This window comes from Cyprinus carpio, chromosome B6, assembly GCF_018340385.1.
Source record: "Cyprinus carpio isolate SPL01 chromosome B6, ASM1834038v1, whole genome shotgun sequence".
Classification (NCBI taxonomy): domain Eukaryota; kingdom Metazoa; phylum Chordata; class Actinopteri; order Cypriniformes; family Cyprinidae; genus Cyprinus; species Cyprinus carpio.
This window is the reverse complement of record NC_056602.1, coordinates 13,232,758-13,256,290: the sequence shown is the minus strand read 5'-3', so window position 1 is coordinate 13,256,290 and position 23,533 is coordinate 13,232,758. Positions and strand designations below refer to the sequence as shown.

At 39.8% G+C, this 23,533-nt stretch overlaps 1 protein-coding gene across 2 annotated transcripts; it reads right to left on the bottom strand.

Annotated features, from left to right (window-relative positions):
- Positions 1-13,679: 13,679 nt before the first annotated feature.
- LOC109059746 (zinc finger protein ZXDC-like) lies at positions 13,680-23,533 on the bottom strand. 2 transcript variants are annotated; one of them, XM_042725772.1, is made up of 9 exons: positions 21,451-23,533; positions 21,196-21,348; positions 21,037-21,115; positions 20,722-20,852; positions 19,167-19,337; positions 16,241-17,106; positions 15,322-15,576; positions 15,147-15,248; positions 13,680-14,388 (listed from the first exon to the last, which is right to left on the bottom strand). In XM_042725772.1, the coding sequence occupies exons 1-9, from the start codon at positions 23,396-23,398 to the stop codon at positions 14,302-14,304; spliced, it is 3,792 nt and encodes a 1,263-aa protein (XP_042581706.1). In that variant the 5' UTR covers positions 23,399-23,533; the 3' UTR covers positions 13,680-14,301. The 2 variants fall into 2 exon arrangements, with proteins under 2 accessions (XP_042581706.1, XP_042581707.1); XM_042725773.1 differs by lacking the exon at positions 21,196-21,348 and having other exon boundaries at positions 23,056-23,527.

Here is a 23,533-nt window from a genome sequence, read left to right as displayed (position 1 = left end):
TAACAAAATGAGGCAAAAAATGAAAGGATGACAATAATCAAAGAAAATCTATTTTATGATCATAACTTATTGCAGTTGTTTTACTTTTAATTAAAGTTCAGATTTTTAAGAGTATATTTTGAATGAAAGACCCAACAGAAAAAGGATTTTTCCACAGACTTTTTTGCTCATATTTACCTAGTGTGCCATAATAAGTGGAGGGCACTCCTCAGGGGCTTTGTCGGATAAAAAAAAGTGTTTGGGCAAGAATAGCTAAATGTGGGACAAAATTTAGCTATTGGGGCTAATCAATCACCAATGAGTAACTGTGGAAAAACACCAGTGCTGTGTTCAAAATCCCCAGTATACCTGTATAATGCTCACATTGGACGGTTTAGAAAATGTACATTACATTTAGGAGATGCTTTTACCCAAAGTGACTTACAGTGCATTCAGGCTAACAATTTTTACCTAACATGTGTTCCCTGGGAATTGAACCCACAAACTTTTACACTGCTAACACAATGCTCTACCACTGAGCCGCAGGAACACAGAAAATGGATGTATAAATGGATCACTTGCCTGCAGGCGTCATCTTCAGGCAAGATACAGGAATTTATTCAGCATGATGACCCTCACAGTGTAGTTTGGGTATTCTATATCTGTTGAGTGTACATCAGTTAGGTGCATTATGAGATTGAATGAGTGCTTTTGATAAGGCCCATGATTCCTTTGATAAGGCCCACGATTCCTTTGATTAAGGTCTTTGATTATTGTCATCCTTTCATAATGCACCTAACTGATGTATGGTTTCAGAAACCACTACAAATGTCTAGTGCCCTATTTACAATTTAATATAGCCACAATGTAAGCGGGTATTTGAAATGCAGTATATTAATTCAGTAATATGAAATATGTATATTAAATACAGGAATATGATTTAATCCACTAGAAAGTTCTGCACTATCAAGAGATTTTGAAACACTTATGAAAGATATCTCAGCCTTCACTTCACCCAGCAATCTTGATATCACTGAGCCAATACTTTTGCTTCACTCATTCCAGCACACAGACTTTCTTCACATTCACATATGTAGATAATTCAAATTGTTTACAAACTCCAACAGTATTATACACAAACTAAAATGTGGACATTACTTTTATTGAAATACTTGCTGTTTTGTAGAACTGCAATGCACAAACAGCAATGGCCAAACAGCAATGCCAACATAACATGACAAAAATAACAGCCTAATATTAAGAATACAAAATACCATTAAAAATCTATTTTATTGCTATTCATACTGCATATTTTGCACAATAAAATAAAAAATTTAAAATTAAGATTATACTGTGAAAATGAATAAAATGTGTTTTTTTTTGTTCCTGCAATCTAGTTTTCACTGGACCTCAGTCAGCCTAGAATCATTATCATACTAGAGTTAATGATTGACGTCTGAGGTGTATATTGACCCTTATTCTGGAGAAGTGAATGATTTAGCAAAAACTAAATTTTCCTAATCCACATAGCAGATTCAATTCATTACCAAGTGAAGTAAAATGAGATTAAAATATCTGCACTATTGTATTAGACCATTCATCAGTAAACCTTTTAATTAAACAACAATCAGTACAGTGTAGCAGCAAATGATTAAAAAAAAGTTTACCTTTTTCTTGATCGGTTATTTGTGATCTACCATTTAATTAATGGTTCTGCATATGGATCACATCACATACATTAGCCTTGGTGATATTTTTCATCCCAAAATAAAAATTCTGTAAAGTTGTTCCAAACTTATGAGTTTCTTTCTTCTGTTGAACACAAAAGAAGATATTTAAAGAATGTGTGTAACTAGACATTTGCTGGTAGCCATTGACATATAGTATAAACAAAATATTATGGAAGTCTGTGGGGACCAGCGATGATTTTGTCCTTCTTCTTTGAGAGATATTATTATATATATCTTTTCTAAGATGAAATCATCTGCTTGTTGCATAGAATTTTTTTTTTTTTTTAACTCTAACGTTCCCCCTCACAGTAAATCCCTTCACAGCACTGAAACAGCAATGGTAAAAGTTTTTAATGATCTGTTACAAGCTACTGACTCGGACAACTATGCTGTTCTCACTATACTGTACACATAACATCTTGATTTCTGATTATTGCATTGTGTTGGCATTAAATGTATTGTTTTGGAGTGGTTTCGATCTTATATGTGTGAGACATAAGTTTATCAGTCTGCCATAAGGATTTTGTATCCTCGTCACCATCTCTCTTGTGTGGAGTCCCTCAAGGATTCATTCTTGGACCTATCCTGTTCTCTTATATATGCTTCCCTTATTTGCCGGAAGTATGGCATCTCGTTTCACTGTTAGGCAGATGATACACAACTTTGTCTGCCTTTGAAACAGAAAGATGTAAATTCTATAGCACCATAGATGGACTTTCTTAAGGATATTAAATCCTGGATGGCATTAATCTAGATGTTCTCTTATCTAGATCTAGGTGGTATAAAACCATAAACCTGTGTTATTATAGACACTGACTTTAACCTAAGACCTCTGACATCAACAAGGCATTTTCGTCCACACAACTGCCACTCACTGGATATTTTCTCTTTTTGGGACCACTCTCTGTAAACCCTAGAGTTGGTTGTGTGTAAAAATCCCAGTAGATCAGCAGTTTTTGGGCCCATTAATTCCAATTGAGCATTGTTTAAATGCCACAGCCTACCTGAGTATTGTTGCTGACCATGTCCATCCCTTTATGACTATAGTGTACCCATCTTCTGATGGCTAATTCCAGCAGGATAATGCACCATGTCACAAAGCTCAAATCATCTCAGACTGGTTTCTTGAACATGAAAATGAGTTCACTTTACTCAAATGGCCTCCAAAGTCACCAGATCTCAATCCAATAGAGCACCTTTGGTATGTGGTGGAATGGGAGATTCGTATCATGGATGTCCAACCAACAAATCTGCAGCAACTGCATGATGCTATCATGTCAATATGGACCAAAATCTTTGAGGAAAGTTTCCAACACCTTGTTGAATCTATGCCACGATGAATTAAGGCAGTTCTGAAGGCAAAAGGGGGTCCAACCCGGTACTAGCAAGGTGTACCTAACAAAGTGGCCAGTGTGTGTGTGTATATATACATATATATATATATATATATATATATATATATATATATATATATATATATAAATTCGCTCTGTGTAAAAACTGTTATGTCACTGAAATGGAAATGTCCTTGTGATGGGGTATGCATGTGTGTGTGTGTGTGTGTATGTGTTTGTCTGATTTAGAAGGCAGTGATGATGTGAACCCATTCAAAATCCCTGAACACAACAATCTTTTCCAGATGAGGAACAAAGAAAAATCTCAGAGGAAGCTGGTTTATATTATTTAATACATTGATACAATACATTTAAGATGTGCAATCTGTAATAAGGGATGTATCATATACATTTAGAATAGCGAACGAAAATAGGTAATTCAATGATATCTGGTCACCACAATCTTGACTAATGGGTTACATAATTTTATCTAACGCACTTAACTAGAGTCTGGAGATGTGCTATTAAAAACTATTAAAAGCACAAGCTAGAGTACACTTGCTCAACCATACAGACATAATTTCTCCGACAGGAAATAAAAATATATATATAATCATAATAATAAAACAGATGCAAACATGAAATTCTGCACTCTGTTAATTTCTGTCCATGAGAAAATGAAATTTGCAGCTAGAATAAGGGCAGGACAAACCAGATTGAAGAAGGAACTGAAAGAGGAGAGTAACATACCAGTCACACATAATCATGCACAGCTCCAAATTACACCTGCACGGAGGGTATCTATGAAAGGTTAGCCACACCATACCACATCTTGTCTGCATTAAACATGGGTCATTCCATGTCGAGTCAACCAAATTTCAGAAACCAGCTCAAATTTTTGATTTAGTTAATTATTATTATTATTATTTTAAATTTGTGAAGAAAGACAAACATTGGGATGAATATTAAATCTCATGGATGTATATTTACTGAGTAATCCACTGTTTTGGAGAAGGGGTCAAAATGACAATTTTCACATAAGACATGGAGCCAGATTACATGCATTCTTATTTTCTTTTTTACTTTTCTTTTTCATTTTTAGGTCAGTATTATAAAGGCATGTTTGAAATAAGTTTCATGCCTCCTAGGGAAGTATGGTTGTTCTCCCCACACACTGTATTCCCATCAGTAAACCAAGATTTGCTTCACCTGGATAGTTTAAGAATTAGAATGTCCTCTTGAGATTCAGAATCAGAAAAAGAACATTTCGTCACTCAGAGAGGTATGTTTTGTTCTATTCTATTATGATAGAAGGGAAAATTTAAATTTTTTACTTTCAATATTTTTTTCAGACATTTTTCTTTAAATACACTGTCACGGTAGGAAATCCATTGTTTCCTCCGTGTCATGTTTTGGTGTTTGTTTTTGTACTCACGTAGTTTCCATGTGCTCGTTTGGTTGATTGTTGTCACCTGTGTGTTGATTGTCTCGCTCCAGCTGATCCTCATCTCCACTCAGCTACATATACTCACTCATCTCTCTGTCTGTTGTCAGATCCTCATTCATGTCTCCACTTCCTAGTTGGATTACCGTCTTCCGTGTTCGTGTTCGTGTTCGTGTGCTGGATTGTGTTCGTGTTGTCGTCTTCGTGTCAGTGTTCCGGTCTGTTCCTGGTTTCATCCATTGACCGTCTTCACCTTCACCATCGACTTCACCATCCAGCTCTTCTCACGCCACCGTAGACCTTCGTTTCCATTGCCTACAGTCTGGACTCTGATATCAATAAACTTCTTCTGATTGCCTGCAATTGCTTCCTCCTCTTTTACAAGCCGTCACAGTAGGATCTGACCATCATGGAAGCAGCAGGCGATCGCTCCCCATCTCATCTGGAGGAGTTTCTGCAGAGAGCCGTTGGTCGTATGGATCGCCAAGACAAGGCGATAGATGAGATGGGTCGAGCTTTCCAAGCAATGGTGACGAAGGTGTCCGAGCTCGCTCTCCAGGCTCAACAACAACAACAACCGCCACCCGCTGCGCCTCCCACGCCACCCACACCGCCGATCGTCTCCGGGGGGATTTCCCAGTCCGAACCACGCCTCCCCATCCCTGAGAAATATGCGGGTGAGCCAAAGTTTTGTCGATCATTTCTGTCTCATTGTTCTCTGCACTTCGCCCTGCAGCCCCGCACGTTTAACACCGAGGAAATGAAAGTGGCATTCGTCTTGTCACTTCTGACGGGGAGGGCTGCCCTCTGGGGGACGGCGGTGTGGGAGAACCAAGACAGCTGCTGTGCCTCGTTCCACGCCCTTTCGGAGGAGATGAGATGGGTCTTCGACCGCTCCGTCGCCGGGAGGGAGGCGGCTAGACTTCTCACGGACCTACGTCAGGAAGACAGGTCCGTATCCGACTATTCCATTGAGTTCCGCACCCTGGCAGCGGAGTGTAAGTGGAACGAAGAGGCGCAGTGGGATCACTTCCTGCATGGGTTGGCTGACCGCATCCAACAGGAGATCCGCGCCGTCGAGCTCCCCACTTCTCTCAATGGCTTGATCGACCTCACCATCAGAGTAGACAACCGACTCGACCAAGCCGCCAGACGGAGGGGGAGAGCAGTTCTCGTGACCAGACCGGAGGCTCAGCGTCAGCGCTCAGAGGTTGCGGTCAGCCCACCTGGAGATCTTGAACCCATGCAGGTGGGGCGAGCTCGGCTCTCCCGGGAGGAGAGGATCAGGCGGAGATCCCTGGGACTATGTTTATACTGCGGCAGCCAAGAACATCACATCCAGCGCTGTCCGGTAAAGGACCAAGCCCGATAGTAAAACGGAGGCTACTATCGGGTGGGATCTCTGCCAGGAAGACCTCATCTACATCGACACTCCTTCCGGTGAGTCTACGGTGGTCCACCCCACGCACTCGATCATCACGCTTTGTTGGATTCTGGGGCCGAGGGTAGTTTCATGGACTTTAAGTTTGCGACTAAACTCAACATTCCTCTCACCTCCCTCAAACACCCCATTGCACCTTTTGCACTCAACGGACACAGACTGCCAGTCATCACACAGACCACTTTACCTGTTTCTCTAATCACATCTGGCAACCATACGGAGGAGATTTCATTTTACATCACGGACTCACCTCAATCCCCCATTGTTCTCGGTCACACCTGGCTGCCAGAAACACAACCCCAGGATCGATTGGCGCCTCGGATCTGTGGTTAGCTCGAGCGAGGAGTGTCATTTGTCTTGTCTTTTGTCTGCTGGTGTTAATGTTTCTGAGTCTGTGTTTCAGGGGGAAGCAGTGGATTTGGCTAACGTGCCCGCGGAGTACCACGACCTGACGGAGGTGTTCAGTAAGTCTCGTGCTGATTCTCTTCCTCCTCATCGTCCCTATGACTGTGCGATAGAGTTATTGCCAGGAACTTCTCCGCCTAAGGGCAAGTTATATTCTTTGTCTATTCCAGAGACGGCGGCCATGGAGAAATATATATCCAGTTCTCTAGCAACGGGGTTCATCCGCCCTTCTTCTTCTCCAGCGGGGGCGGGGTTCTTTTTTGTGGGAAAGAAGGACGGATCCTTGCGACCTTGCATTGACTACCGAGGGCTGAACAACATAACGGTAAAGAATACCTATCCTTTGCCGCTTATGTCTTCAGCTTTTGAGAGGTTGCAGGGAGCGTCCGTTTTCACTAAATTGGACTTACGTAATGCTTATCATTTGGTCCGCATCAGGGAGGGGGATGAGTGGAAGACTGCCTTTAACACCCCTAGAGGCCATTTTGAGTACTGCATGATGCCTTTCGGGCTAACGAACTCGCCGGCAGTCTTCCAAGCACTCGTTAATGACGTGTTGCGAGACATGGTCGATCTGTTCATATATGTTTACCTGGATGACATATTGATTTTTTTTCTTCGTCTCTCCAGGAACACGTGCAACACGTACGACGAGTGCTTCTGCGGTTGCTAGAGAATGGATTGTTTTGTCAAGAAACAGACTGTGCATGAAAAAAATGCGTTCTTCATGCACAGTCTGTTTCTTTTCTAGGACACATCATTTCGACTGAGGGTGTTCGCATGGATCCTGAGAAGGTTAAGGCTGTGGTAAATTGGCCATCCCCAGAGTCTCGCAAGGCCCTGCAGAGATTTCTGGGGTTCGCCAATTTTTACCGGGCGTTTCATTCGCAATTTCAGCCAACTAGCCGCTCCTCTGACCGCCTTGACCTCCCCTAGTTTGACGTTCAGGTGGTCAAACGCAGCCGAGGCTGCGTTTGCCAAACTGAAAAGCTGCTTTGTTTCAGCTCCCATTCTCGTCACCCCTGATCGCTCACGTCAACTCATAGTGGAGGTCGACGCGTCAGAGCTGGGGGTAGGAGCAGTGTTGTCCCAACGCGCATCCTCAGACGGAAAGGTGCAGTCCTTGCGCGTATTATTCTCACCGTTTATCTCCTGCGGAAGTTAATTATGACATTGGCAATCGAGAGTTGTTGGCAGTCAAACTTGCACTGGAAGAATGGCGTCACTGGCTTGAAGGGTCGGGTGTACCTTTCATTGTATGGACGGACCATAAGAATCTCGAATACATTAGAACCGCCAAAAGACTTAACTCCAGGCAGGCTCGGTGGGCATTGTTTTTCGGTCGTTTCGATTTTACACTTTCTTACCGGCCGGGTTCCAAAAACATCAAACCCGATGCTTTATCCCGTCTTTTTGAGCGTTCCGATCGTACTGCTACTCCCGAGCCATTTTACCGGGGACCATCATTATCTCCGCGCTCAGATGGGAGGTCGAATCGAAGGTGTTGACTGCCTTAGAAGGGGTAACGCCCCCGGCTCGTTGCCCACCGAACCGATTGTTTGTGCCGGAGGGGTTACGGTCAGACGTTCTCCAGTGGGGTCATTATTCCAGTGTTGCTTGTCACCCAGGGGTTAGTAGAACTAGGTTTCTAGTTAAGCAACGATTTTGGTGGCCTGGTATGGCTCGTGACGTCCACGACTTCGTCTTGGCTTGTTCAGTTTGCGCTATTGGTAAGACTTCCAATCGACCTCCAGATGGGTTACTCTTACCGCTGTCTGTCCCTTCGAGACCCTGGTCCCACATTTCGCTAGATTTCATTACCGCCCTCCCGCCCCTCTAAGGGCAATACGGTGATTTTAACCGTAGTGGACCGGTTCTCGAAGGCGACTCATTTTATTCCCTTGCCCAAATTACCATCAGCCAAGGAAACAGCGGTAGCTGTCATTGACCACGTCTTCCGTATACATGGCCTTCCGACAGACGTGGTTTCTGACAGGGGTCCCCAATTTGTGTCCAAATTTTGGCGAGAATTTTGTAAATTGTTAGGAGCGACTGTTAGTCTTTCTTCCGGGTTCCATCCCCAGAGCAATGGTCAAAACCGAGCGAGCCAATCAGGATGTCGAAAGGGTTTTGCGATGTTTGGCTTCCAATAATCCTTCGTCCTGGTGTCAGCAACTCTCAATTGTGGAGTACGCACACAATTCTTTACCAGTGTCATCTACGGGCATGTCTCCATTTAAGTGTAGTTTAGGGTACCAACCACCTAATTTTGTCAGTACGGAATCCGAGGTTTCGGTCCCCTCCGCACACGCACTAGTCCAGAGGTGTCACCGCACCTGGACCAGAGCTCGCAGAGCTCTGCTCCAGGCTAGGTCGCGCACCAAGCCTAAGGCCGATCGCCACCGGTCGAAGCCTCCCCGTTACGTCGTCGGTCAAAGAGTGTGGCTTTCTACCCAGAATATTCCTATGCATTCCGTTTCGAATAAGCTTGCTCCCAAATTTATTGGCCCGTTTTCTGTTACCAAAATCATTAATCCGGTAACAGTGCGTCTTAGCCTTCCTCCGGCGTACAGGAGGGTTCATCCCGTGTTCCATGTGTCCAAAATTAAACCGGTGATTTTTTTCCCCGTCTTAACCCGCCTGCCCCGGTTCCCCCCCCCCGCCTCGTATCGTTAATGGGGAAACCACATATTTGGTTAATCGTATTCTGGACTCTAGACGGAGGGGACGCGGATTTCAGTACTTGGTGGATTGGGAAGGTTACGGTCCGGAGGAGAGAAGGTAGGTTCCTGCTCGGGACATACTGGATCACCGCCTTATTGATGATTACAATCTACAGGTAAAGCAGGCTGGGAACGTCAGGTGACGTCCTAGGGGAGGGGGTACTGTCACGGTAGGAAATCCATTGTTTCCTCCGTGTCATGTTTTGGTGTTTGTTTTTGTACTCACGTAGCCTCCATGTGCTCGTTTGGTTGATTGTTGTCACCTGTTTGTTGATTGTCTCGCTCCAGCTGATCCTCATCTCCACTCAGCTACATATACTCACTCATCTCTCTGTCTGTTGTCAGATCCTCATTCATGTCTCCACTTCCTAGTTGGATTACCGTCTTCCGTGTTCGTGTGCTGGATTGTGTTCGTGTTGTCGTCTTCGTGTCAGTGTTCCGGTCTGTTCCTGGTTTCATCCATTGACCGTCTTCACCTTCACCATCGACTTCACCATCCAGCTCTTCTCACGCCACCGCAGACCTTCGTTTCCATTGCCTACAGTCTGGACTCTGATATCAATAAACTTCTTCTGATTGCCTGCAATTGCTTCCTCCTCTTTTACAAGCCGTCACATACACTAGGTAAACAGCTGTATGCAAAGTGACCCACATCTGGTTTTCAGCCACTGAAAATGGGTAAAATTTAACAATTTGGGCACCTAGTCACATTGAGATCTCCATATCTTTGGGACTAAACCATATAGTACTTTAAAAATTAGGATTATTAAAGAAAAGTTAACCAGACCGAGAATCTAAAAAGATATTAAGAAATCTTTAATAATTCTTGATTGAAATCCCTGCAGCTTTGGGCAAAAATACACAAAAACCACAAAAATGAAGATACCTATAGAACACTTTGTTAAAAACTAAAATCTAAAAGGATATTGAGATATGTTTAATACTTCCTGAGTTGCAGGCATGTAAAACGTAAGGAAATAAAATGCTTTTCACCTTATTTGAACTGTTACCATTGACATATAATGCAACAAAGATTGCTAATTGACGTATAATGCAACAAAGATTGCTAAATTCAACAGATGGTTGTAACAATGACTTGTTGTAAAACATGTGGTTGGTTGACATGGAATGTCCCACATGTAAACCCACAGAAAGTAAATTTTTGCCTAAAAATATTATTTTTTATTCTGATTTTCTTAGACCCTAATGTTGATAAGGGAGGCATGAATGAATATATCACTAAGAAACGTGAGCTCTTCTTACTTGAGGTAAGATGCTATTTTGTTTTTCTAGTTCTCAGCTAGTAGCCAGTCGGAAAATTTGCTGAATTTCTTCTTTTGTGGATTTGACTGATTTTTCTTTACTAATTTTGTCCTCTATTCTTCTGTGCATGATTGTTTTTGTACACAATCTCTCTTAAATTTTTAGTGTTCTCTGGCAGTAAAGAAAGGGAAGATTCAGCTCCTGGAGCAAATGGCTACAGAAGAAGAGGTGAAATTGACAAGAGCTGAGAATTCTTGGAAAATGACGCCATCTTGTTTGAAGAATTCCTAAATGAAAATGACAATAATTTGGTGGAGGCTATCAAAATGTACCAGTTGTACAAACTTCACTTAAATAACAATATAAAAAAATAAAAGTCCTGTCATTACAATTGTGTTGCTACCTTAAAGTACAATGCTTGAGATAATGTTTAAAAGATTTTTTTTAAATGAACAAAAAAAGTAAATAACAAAGCATAAAAATTGAAATATAATAAAAAATAATAAAACCATCAAACCATAATATTAAATGCATAGCTTTGCATGTTCAGTGACTTATTAATAATGCTTTGTTTTCACTTTAGATCTGCACCTGGGACTGACAGCTCAGATTGTGAGGTTAATATCCACTAACATTGTGTTGAATGAAGTAGCCAGTTTATTATTCATTTATATTTTTCCAATGATTACATTTAGATGTATAGTTGTAAAGTGTAACACATTTATATTTAATGCCTGGACCTACTAACCTGAAAAATAAAGCAGTCAAAAATGCTATTTGTTTGTGTGTTTACAGGGAGTCGAGAGAAAAAGAGCGAGCAGCAGAGCTAGAAATGAAAGCCAAACTGTTCAGCTTTGAACAGCACAAACCAGAGGACCAGGTAAGATATTTGTCTTTTGTTGTCCTACTTTGTCAAGTTCTTTGTAACTTGTATTGACAACAAAACCCCTGTTGATTTAAACAATTCATCATGTTTTCTGTGTTGACATGATCGTGAATTTTGAATTCTGAAAATTTCGTAATATACTGAATATCTTGCCTTCCAAATGTAATGCATTCAGTTTCTGAATAATAAACATATTTTTCCACTAGCTTGCAGAAGTCCACTGTCGGATTTTTATTAACAGTGTGATTCACTCACTGACATTTCATCTTGGTAGAACTTTTATTTATAAATATGCCTGTAAGAAGTCTTTAAGAAAAGCATTTTTTTTCATCTTAAAAGATTTAAAGCATTCTGATAAAAATGTAGGAAGGTTCTAGAAACTTCTAAAACATGGCATACATCCAACTATGTGTCGGCAGTAACTATGTAAAAGCATTTTAATTTTAAAGTTAATTGATACTTACAATATATTCATAACATTATTTTTAAATGGATCCTCAATTTACAACATTTTTACACGTGCCTAAAACTTTTCACAGTACTGTAGCATTGTAGGTTTCTTGAAGCATCTTGGAGATGTTGCCATACTCCCTTCTGGATTTAGTATGTGTTTGTTTTTTTTGTTTTGTTTTTTATTCACCCAGACAGACTTGATGATAATGAGATCAGATCTCTGTGTGGAGCACTGGCTGTTGTCAGAGTCCTTATGCGCACAAAATCTTACTAGATTATTACAAATAATGGCAAAAGGAATGTTTGGAAATGTAAACTGATATTTCCTACTGACACACTACAGCAAAAGATAGAAATAACTGGCCATTTAAAAAAATAAAAATTGTTGGTGAAAATACTAGTGATTTTAGACTGTTGCACCGTAGTGTACATCTACATTAAATCAGCAACAGTATCATCTGTATCTAGTATGTTCTTCAACTTCTTTTTACTGTTTAGGCTGCATGATGAGAAGATATATTTGCAGATGAAACAACAGGAGGAAAGACAGAAAAAAGCCCTGGAAAGATCTCAGGCTCAGATTAAGAAAACGGAAAAAAAAAAGTATGTTTTACCACAACATAAGATGTCTAATTTACCTTTTTCTAAATGTTCATCACTATTAAAAGGGTCATATTTGTCGGCGCCAATAGCCTCGTGTTTAGTGGCAGGAACCTTTGCCGGTTCTGCTCTCCCTTTTCACCCAATGCTTTCCTCTCAATAAAGGCATAAAAAAGCCCATACATATAACTTAAAAAAGGGTTTGAGTTTATTTTTCTACAACTTTATGGCCTGTTTAGTTGCAAGTTTAAAAGTCATGTACAAATTTGTAACCCCTTTTCTTCAGTTCCTCTTTAGCTATATGTTTCCATCCACCTATTTTAATGTTTAATTTTGTGATAATGCATTAAAAAATGCTGGATGGAAACAACTATGATGTGCATAAATTCTAAAAACTGTTTGTGCTTAATTGAGGCAGATACATTTTTTTCATCCAATAACAAAATGTGCATAAACTACAATGTAAACACATTTACAGAATAAATTCCTTGTCGCGCAACAAAAAAGTTAAATGAATTTGCATGATGGGATTGTGTAACTGGACTAACTAGTGGACCGTTCTCATTGAGCAGCATCTGAAATGTTTTTTGGTCATTCTGAAATGCCTGAGCCAGTCTGTGAGACACAAGTGATTTATTATATATGAAATAGACCCACAGTGGCTTCTCCTACTAAAGCAAATTATATTTTTCTTATGATTTTATTCTTTTTTTGTGCAAATTCTTTGTGCAAAATTTTCTTTTCTTTTTTTTGTGCAAAAGTTAATTTACAACATTTGATGGAAACAACTTTTCTAAAGCCTCCATTACATTGTGACAATCACAATACAACCTAAAATTTTGTTTGGCGTTTAGGAATAATAGTATCGATACTGCATTCTCTTTATTACCTCACTGGGACAGTGTGGTCCAATGTTCTGATCAATCAAGGCTTTAAGTTTAATAAAAAGCTAACCATTAAACGATAAAATAAAAATGAAAATAAAACTTTTTATTTTTACTATTTAATAATTACTTGCATGTCATGTGACCATTAACCAGCTTCAGATAACTATGAACATGCAAATGTGTTTCCTAATTATCAACTTGCTTTCTTTTAGTCTGTCAAGAAGCTGATGCCACACTCTCAGCCTCCAGTTCGCAAACATCAGACAAACAAAAACACTGAAGCCACAAAATGGGAAAATGAAGAGTTCCTGTATTTCTTCTGTTAAATTGAGCATGTTGATACTTGCTTGAATAGGAATACAAATGTATTTCTGTAGATAGTAGGTGACATCAAGTATATTTTCAATCCTTGTTTTTGCAAGGTTTAAATGTTTTTAAAGGGATATTAATGTTAATGAATGTATGAATAAAGAACATGTGAAATCTTATAAAACTCATAAAATAAATATTTGCAGACACAAATCAAGTCAGAAGTTTAATTTAAATGTAAAATTTTATTAACCTGTTCTGAAGTAAACCAAACCTGATAAATACATTTTAACTACATTGGTTTATAAAAAAGTAGAACTTTTTTTTTTTTTTTTTCACAGACATGAAACAACTATATCTGCACTTTACAAAGCCATACAAAAATAGGCATCAAAACAACTTTTGTTTTATAGTGGTGAATCAGGCAAATAAATTAAGGTCAAATCAGACTTAATACAAACAGTTCATGACAATCATGACAAACAGTTAATTTTTCATAGATCAATAGTATTTATTCTGGTTAAGAGGCAGATCAGTGATGTTCACTGCCATTTATCGTTTATGTGCTCACAAATCATACTGAACTTTTGAAAAATCAAGCATGTCACATGATCAAAATTAAAATGTGCGTTGTTTTTGGTCATATTAGCTATCTGTATGGAACACAGTATTATTCTGACTTCATGTATTAAACATGAAAGCAATGATTTCCTTAAATTAGTTAATGATAAAAACCAGTGGAGGCACTGAGAAAAGGTACAAGATCATCTGAGAAAGAGAATGAGAGAGACAAAGGGGACACAGCCTGACACAGAAGGTCTTTTAGAAGCACCTTGTGTTTCCACCATCACTCCAAGTCTTGTAAGTTGATGGTGCTCCCTGTGAATTGGGAGTTATCAGATCCATTTTCATCTTCAGCCATGACTGCAGGTTCCTACAAGAGATAATATTTTGGTTAGTTTGTAGGATACTGTGTAACAGAGTAACAATAATAGTAATTAATAGTAATTGTGCAGTTAATTTTCATATTGTACTTTCAGAAAGTTTTGGAATATTTGTCCTCTATCCAAATTTGACACTACCAAAACACAGTAATAAGTTAATTAGAAGGGTTTTATTGACCTATTAAGATTCTACTTACATCTATTTTCTAAAAACATTTTTTTCTATTTTATAAAATCTTTCCAGAGGTAAATCAATAGAAATTAAATTTTTACCAATATTTCACATTTAATTTATGAGATTTGTTGTATTTTGAATCCAATTTTTCTTTGTAAAAGGCAAAAAGTTGATCATACTGATTTCAGAGTTAAGTATTTGTTAGTTTTAAAATACTTTGAACCCAAAACTGTCATAACATCTTAGCTGATAATTCAGTATACTTTATTATTGACAAAACACCCCATGTTTAGGTAGTGACTGCACATTTTCGGTAGTGACAGTAATGCTTTGGTAAAGACCACATCACATAACAGAATTTTAACTTGCATACTAAAATACATAAGAATTGCGTAACTGTAATAAAACTTTGCTTATTTCCCCCAAATATGAGGATTATATGTTCCCTTTTGTCACTACCGAAACAATTATGACATGTTTCAGTTGTGACAATTTTATATTAAAAATAACTCCACAATGGACAAAAAGGACAAAAAACAGTGCAATGATTATGAGGCTAGTAGTTGTATGAACCTGTAGGATGTTGACAGGCAGATCCACAGTGAGCTGAGAGTGTGAACACGAGGTCTGTGAACTCAACTGGAAAGCCAGGTCTCCATCAGTTGCAGGGTCATCCTACAACAAACACACTCAAATCAATATACAGAACGAAGTGAATGCTAACAATTTTTTTTCCCCATCATCTCACCTGCAACAGCTGAATCTGTACAAATTGTGCACCTGCCACTGGATCCCGGATGGGTAGCTCACTATTTCCTGTAGCAGCTACTTCTCCAAAATGAGCACCTGAATTAGTTGGTGGAGCAGAGCTGGTGCCCTTTGATCCTTTAGTCTTTCTTTGGCCAGTCTCTGAGGAACATGTTGAAGAGCCTGGACCTTTCGGTTTTCTCTTCTTGGCGAGCTGAATGGCCCTGTAGTCTGTGCGTGCTGATCCACTGCTCTCCTAATGGATTAACAACAGAATGCATTTATACTTCTGGGTTACCTTGTTTTAAAATGACTGAAGAACGAATATTTAACCAAATAAAAAAAAAAAATAATTAAAGGGATAGTTCACCCAAAAAATGAAATTTCTGTCATTAATTACTCACCCTCATGTCGTTTCAAACCCATAAGACCTTTGTTCATCTTTGGAACACAAATTAAGATATTTCTGATATTTCTCAGACCCTCCCATAGACAGCAAGGATCCTTACACGATCAAGGACCAGAACCTAGCAAGTATATCGGCAAAATAATCCATGTGACATCAGGGGTTCAACCTTAATTTTACAAAGCTATGTGAATACTTCTTGTGCGAACCCCCCCCCACTTTATTCAACAATTTGTCTCCTCCTAAAGTCGTTATTTTTTTTTTTTTTTTTTTTTCACACAAAAAGTATTCTCGTAGCTTTGTAAACTTATGGATGAACCCCTGTTGTCCCCTGGTAGGGTCAGAGAGCTCACGGGATGCATCAAAAATACTTTAATTTGAGTTCCGAAGATGAACGGTGGTCTAACAGATTTGGAATGACACAAGGGCGAGTAATTAATGACAAAATTGTCATTTTTGGGTGAACTAACCATTCTATTTTCAGAAAGTTCAAGATCAACTCTTTAATACTAACCATAACCGGGCACGTGACCGAAGGCAACTCTGTTATATTCTGTCCACTGTAGGATCCACTGTGGCTGGGGAACACAAACTGACACATCCCCTTACTGCCATCTGACTGAGCCATGACCTCCACCCTGCTTAACAAGGGCCCGATGGCTGTCTCACTGCCTGGCAGGTCAGCCTTTGCCTGCGGAGAGAGTAATTCAGGTACAGCGGTTGCTGCCAGAGCCATGGAGGAGAGCGGGGTGGGGAGAGAAGTAACAAGAGAGGAACTGAGTGCTGGAGGAAGAGCCGATGTCAGTGAGGAAAGAGACTGAGTGAGCGATGAAGAAAGAGTTGGCGTGAGAGTAGATGGTGATTCTACAGTCAAGGGATTGCAGGAATTCAGAGTGTGGAGTTGTTCTGAAGATGCAGTACTTTGAATAGTTTGAGCAGTCAGAGTTCTCAGCTCTTCTGGGTTGAATGTTTGCACATCATCCAAATGCAATCTGGCATGGGGCAAAATCCCTCCACTTCCTCCAGTGCCCAATCCTGTGTCTAATACATGTACACCCATATCTTGCCCAGCAGCTAAAATGAGAGGATCCACAGTTTTTGCCCCATTAAGGGCTGAGCAAACTGATGCAGGATCTATTGTGAGGATTCCAGTGTTAACCAGAGGCATGTCCATGGAGAAGGATCCTGCCCCAGTACTACCTTCACTGCCTACAGCGGTGGTCCCAGAACATGCAGGGATGCTGGAGAAGAGAGAAGACAAGTCCAGACTGCTGAGTTCAGCTCCTGCAGGTCCTGGTGGGGCACTGACAGCCTGTGAAGTGCTTGTCAGCTCACTGCTGGGGGTGAGAGTGGTTGTGTCATCCAACTGACCTAACACATCTGCAGAAAGAGGAACAGAACATAGTCAGAATGACAGGACCCATAGCAAGTGTGCTGATAAATACATATATTAGGGGTGTAACGGTACACGTATTCGCACTGAAAATTTCCGGCACGCATGTGTACTGAACAAATCATTAATTTTTTTTTTTCTGAAAATTCAGACAATAAATGCCATTTTGGCACTCCTTGAGGCGTAACAGATCGCTGTATAAATGCCTTAGTTCTGACGGGAGCATGGAGCGCGTTCATCCATTCATCTTTACTTCTAGTTTTAATGCGAAATAAACATGAATTAGCATCTCATGCCTCATGTAATTGCACAATCAGTGTTTTTTTCTCGTGGAAAGATAAAAAAAATTGATAAACAAAAATGATACACAAAATATCACATAGCATTTCATTTACCTCAGGCAACTCAATAGTGTCACAGTTCGTCTGTTCACCAGAGAACTGAAGTCTATTGAAAAGCATTTCACAAAATATTAGACTGTATACTCATATTTTACTTTACCTGTTGGTGATGTCTTAATCATTTATTTTATATTTATGGATTATTTATAATTTAGAAGTTCATTTAAAAACACTGAGTGCAATTTACATGTTTGCATACAATTTTTTAATTTGAATGTTGATTATAGTTAAAAATAAGTAATAATAAAATTTAAGTTTAGGCTCTTGTTAATTGTAACGAAAAAGGGATCCCTATAGTTTAGAGCACAAGCTGAGGTAGAATCTTATAGTTCATTTTATTTTATAATGTAGATTTGAAGAAAATTAATTAGAATTGAATTTATTTAAAGAAAGAGAAATTTGTTCAGTAAATCAGTTTAATAAAAAAAAAAATATATATGTTTAGTATTTTTCACTCCTGCTGTACTGAAACCATACCGAACCATGACATCAAAACTGAGGTACAATACGTACCGAACTGTCATGTTTGCGTACCGTTACACCCCTAACATATAAATGAAACTAAAGGGGTCATATGATGTTGCTAAAAAGAACATTAGTTTGTGTATTTGGTGTAATGAAATGTGTTTATGCGGTTTAAGGTTCAAAAAACACATTTTCCACATACTGTACATTATTGTTTTTCCTCTATGCCCCGCCTTTCTGAAACGCGTAAATTTTTACAAAGCTCAACGGTCTGAAAAGCGAGGTGTGCTCTGATTGGCCAGCTATCCAGTGTGTTGTGATTGGCTGAATACCTCAAACGTGTGATGGAAATGTTACACCCCTTGCCATATAGTGATAGTGTGGCCTGGTCAGAAAACAATAAAACCCATTACAAACCAGCCATTTGTAGCATCCAGTGGGGACATAATTACGGATTATAATTACTTATATTGTCTTTTTATGCGTTGCATCGCGGTGCGTAAAGATAAAACCATGTCTACATTTATGATCGGAGAAACAACAAATGATACTCTACACTGCTCAAAACTTGCGTTTGAATCATCAGTGGCAAATCCTTTATTTATGTAAATGTACTTACAGACTGTGAGTCTGAACAGCCAGCATTGTAGTCTAACGTACTCTCCCAGGATAAGGAAACAGCCCTCCATAAAATGCGTTGGACACATCTGAATATTTGAACTGTTCTGGAACAGTGTTGTGAATACAACTTTACCACTGATTTCTAGTTATGTCCTCTTTTGGAAGACCAAAGTATTTTCGCGTCTCCACAACATGGCGGCAGCAGCAACAATACTACAGCGAGAATCAAAGTTATGCCTTCTTTCTTTGCGTGAACAAAGATCTGACTTTTCCCAGTAAGCTAAATACTAACTTCCCCCCTCAAAAATGAAGACATACTAGCCTGATTTTCTTCTACAAAACACAAAAAAGAGGTTCTGCAATACCCATTCTGCTCATTACTATACAATATAAGTTTGCAGTAATTTTTGCTTTGTTCTATATGAATGAGCAGCATGGCTAATCTTATGTTTCAAAGAACATTGTGTTTTGAAGGACAAGAGAGTAAGGGGTCACAATGTACTAAAGCCTAATGTGTTGCTACATAACATGCATCTCGGAAGTTGTGTATATGGGTGTACCTGGGCTGAGGTTGTGGTGTTTAAGCATGTGTGTCTTGAGACTGCTGCGTGATGAGAAGTGTTTGGTGCAACCGGCAACAGGACAGCGACTCCTCAGACTGACTCCATCCTGCTTGTGCTTCTTAGAATGAATGTAGAGACTACTCCGAGCTGAAAACTTTGCATTACAACCTGAATATTTACATACAAAATGATAACAATTACAAAATCCAATCTATAGCAGCACTGTGATAAATACATTAACGGTAGTCAACAAGAAAAATGTGAGACATTTCATATGGAAAGTAATAGAGAATCTTAAAGGGATACTCCATCCCAAAATGAAAATTTTGTCATTATTCACTTACCCTCATGTTGCTCAAAACCCGTAAAAGCTTAGTTCATCTTTGGAACACAATTTAAGCTATTTTGGATGAAAACCGGTAAGCTTGAGACTGTCCCATAGACTAAGTAAGACTGTCGTCACTATCGTCAGAATGGTCCATCTGCCATCGGTGATTCAACCGTAACGTTATGAAGTGACGAGAATACTTTTTGTACACAAAGAAAACAAAAATAATAACTTTATTCAACAATTCCTCTCCTCTGTGTCTCTCCAAATCAGTGTAGAGCCATTTTGGCAAATCTGAGCTGTATGCAGGCGGCGTACGCTCTTCTGTGTGGCGCAGCTGACACAGAAGAGCATACGCCACCTGCATACTGCTCAGCATTGCCAAAATGGCGCTACGCTGGTTTGGAGAGACAAAAAGGAGACAAATTGTTGAATAAAGTCATTATTTTTGTTTTCTTCATGTACAAAGAGTATTCTCGTTTCTTCATAACATTACGGTTGAATCACCAATGGCAGATGGACTATTCTGATGATGCTTTTCATACTTTCCTGGACCTTGACAGTGTTTGTTACTTGGCAGTTTATGGGACAGTCTCAAGCCTACCGGTTTTCATCCAAAATATCTTAAATTGTGTTCCGAAGATGAACAAAGCTTTTACGGGTTTGGAACGACATGGGGGTAAGTGATTAATGTCAAAATTTTCATTTTGCGGTGGAGTAACCCTTTAAAAACACAACATCCATGACTCAACCACACTGTACAATAAAAACAACATTTTAAGCTGATTAAATACAGCTAAACTGGCCTGTAGCTGTTAAGGCTCTTTTGCACCAAAGCATGAATATGCAGCACAAACCAATAAAAAAAAAAAAAAAATTCACAGGTTTTTTTTCCTTCTTCAGCTGTCAATGAAAATGTGACCCAAACGCCGGTTTCACCGGCAGCGAAAAAAATATACGCTGTTTACGCATGTAGTGCGAAATCGGCATAAGCCTAGATCTTTTTAGACATTAATTAAAAAACTAACATGTGGCTAAACTAACAATGGCACATGCCACTGACCACAATCAGATTCAGAAGAGGAATTGAAGATGCAAGTGAAACTCTAAAAGACAGTGTTTTTAATTTTTGGGCTTTGAATCTTTATTCTCATCAATATGATTTTTGTCTCTATTCTATTATTAACAAGCATATGCTAGTTCTTGAACATTTTAAATACTGACCTTCTACAGGGCATTCAAATGGCTTGGTACCCAGGTGTGTGATACTGTGCCCCTTCAGGTGCTCGGCCCGTGTAAAGGATTTTCCGCAGCCTTCTTCTGGACATGCAAACCGTCTGTCATCATCGTGCTTCCTGTGAATAAAGATCAACACCTAATAAATCACTTTCAGCAGCATGTTGAACAACATGTACTGTATTTTGAAATAACGTTAGAATTTTAGGCTTATTTGCCTTTATTTTGTGAGAACAGCAGAGAGAGAGGATATGTGAATGTTGCATGCATGTATGGTATAAGAGTGACCCTTACGCTCCTCACCGTTTGTGCCTGAGCAATTTGGACATGCTTGTGAAAGTCCAACCACAGGAGTCAGAATCACAAACAAATGGTCTTTCACCTGGGAAGGAAAAGTGAGAGAGGGATGTTAGAAAACTGAAGCAATATTACTTTAATCCAAGTATCTGCTTATTAGTTCACCAGTGTGACTGCGGAGGTGTATTTTGAGCCGACAAGCTTTGTCATATCGCTTGTCACAGCCAGGATAGGTACAAGTGAATTGAGCCATTTCTCTGAAGTGTGTCCTGTTGTGGGAGAACAGGGCACTGAAAGTGATGAAGGTCTTCTCACATCCTGAGGCGGCACAGAAACACCAAAATCAAGTTGGTATTACTACCTGTAATATTGCTTGTCAACTTTGGCCTAGAAATTGGTTAAGATATCAATTCAACTCACCTGGGAACTCACACTTATGTGGTCTCTCTGGTTCGAAGTGTGTTCTCTGATGATTAGTGAGTCTCGTGGCAGTGCGAAACCTCTCACTGCATACTTCACAGATAAATGCATTTTCCTGATCATGTGCTTTAACATGAGCTTTTAGATTGTAAACTGTGGTGAAGCGACGACCACAATTTTCCCATTCACATTTATAAGGACGCACTTTGTCATGAGACTGCATGTGGCGTTTCAGCTTGTATGATGTCGTGAAGGACCAATCACAACCCTCCACTGAGCACTTGAAGGGACGCTGGTCCTCTGTGTGTAGAACCAAGTGGATTTTGAGATTTTGCCTGGTATCAAAGGTGCTGGAACAGCCCGGCTGGGAACATCTATACTTTACTACAGAACCTTTTTTGGTCAAACCTGACACAGTTAATAAGTTTATTGGCTGTAGTTCTTCACAAGTAATTGGTTTGTTTTTTGAATTTTGGCAAATACTACTATCATCTTCTATAGCACTAACGGTTCCTTCTTCTTGCTTAATTGATGAGCAAGAGTCCAGAGTAACACCCATTTCTGATAGAGAACAGTCATCAGCTAGAGTCAACTCTGAATCACTGCTGGCGAATCTGGCTTTAGGCTCATCTTGTAGACTTGAGTTAACATTGCTAATTTTCCCAATGGACTTACTTCCCCCATCATAATTGAGCAGCACAAGATCTTCATTTTCTTTCATTCCCAAATGTTCTTTTAAGCTTATCATACCATCCTCCTTGTAAGCGTAGCCCTCTGGTGGGGTGGCTAGGGTCAAGATTCCATTTTCAATAGTTACAATAATACTCTGATTGTTAATCATGATGGTCCCAGAGAACGTTTCATGCACAGGTATTGGAGTCCCATCAGGACCACAGTCCCCATTACTGCTGGACTCTTGATTTGCATAATCCATGATATTCATGTCAGCTGCAACCCTGTTCTCCGGAACAAACGCAGAGCTATTATTTTTAGTGATGCACTGCATCAGTTCTTCTGTTGAATTTTCAACTAAATTATTGGTGAGCATTTCTACAGTAGAGACCTTTGGCATTTGACAGCCCCCAGCATAGCCTTCTGACAATATTGGATCTCTATTCTCAGCCAAAAGACAGATCTCATGTCTAACATTTTGGTCTGCTGTCTCAGATCTGGAATGAAAATTACTGTGGTTTGACAAATGTCCCGATTTCGATGTTCTGTTGAAGTTTTCATCTGAATATACTGGGGAACTGAGAGTCTTTGACTTGGGTGATGATGATCCATTCTCTTCAGCTTTGTGTTGAAAGCTCATTTGTCGATCCTTACTGTCATCTTCTTTGTGCACTATGTTAAAAACCACGTATAACTCCTCCGGACTCTTGTTTGAAGAGATAGAGGAGTTGCTGAGAATCATCTCTGTCGTGAGTCTTTGTTCACAGCTGTCGGTGTCCAAAAGGGGAAGCGCCATTTGCAGATTGTTGTCATCGTGTTCAACTGCCCTCTCAAACTCAGAAGGCAGCAAGTCTAATTCATTAAACACCTTTTGTTTGTACGCATTCACGTCACAGAGTTCTGCATCTGCTGACTGAACATCATATTTCTTACCATGGTTGTTTTGAAGAGACTGAGCGCTGCCGCTGCCATTTTCCGCAACTCGAAGCGGTGAGGATCTGGGCCGGTTGTTGTTGGCGTCACTTTCTAAGCCCAGCGATCCCGAAAGTCCTGAGATTGCATTTTCAGTCAGACGTGTTCTTGCATGAATCGCAGAAGCTGTTGTCTGTTGAGAGAATGTCGTGTGGAGCGAGACGCCATGTTGGTACTGAATGTTTTTGGTGTCAGTAAGCCCCTGGATTTCCATCTTGGTGTCCCTGTAGCAGCAGCTCATGAAAGCTCCGCCCTTCACATGTGAGAGCCCGATCCTGATAGGCCGGTACAGGTATTGCGTCATACCAACGCAGTAGGCTCGTTTCCATTACAGATTTGTGCAAAATTTTGGCGATATTTTATAAATGTCGATTAAAATGTATTGCGAAATGACGGCGTTTACATTAACCAATGGTATGCGACTAAAATGTCATATTTT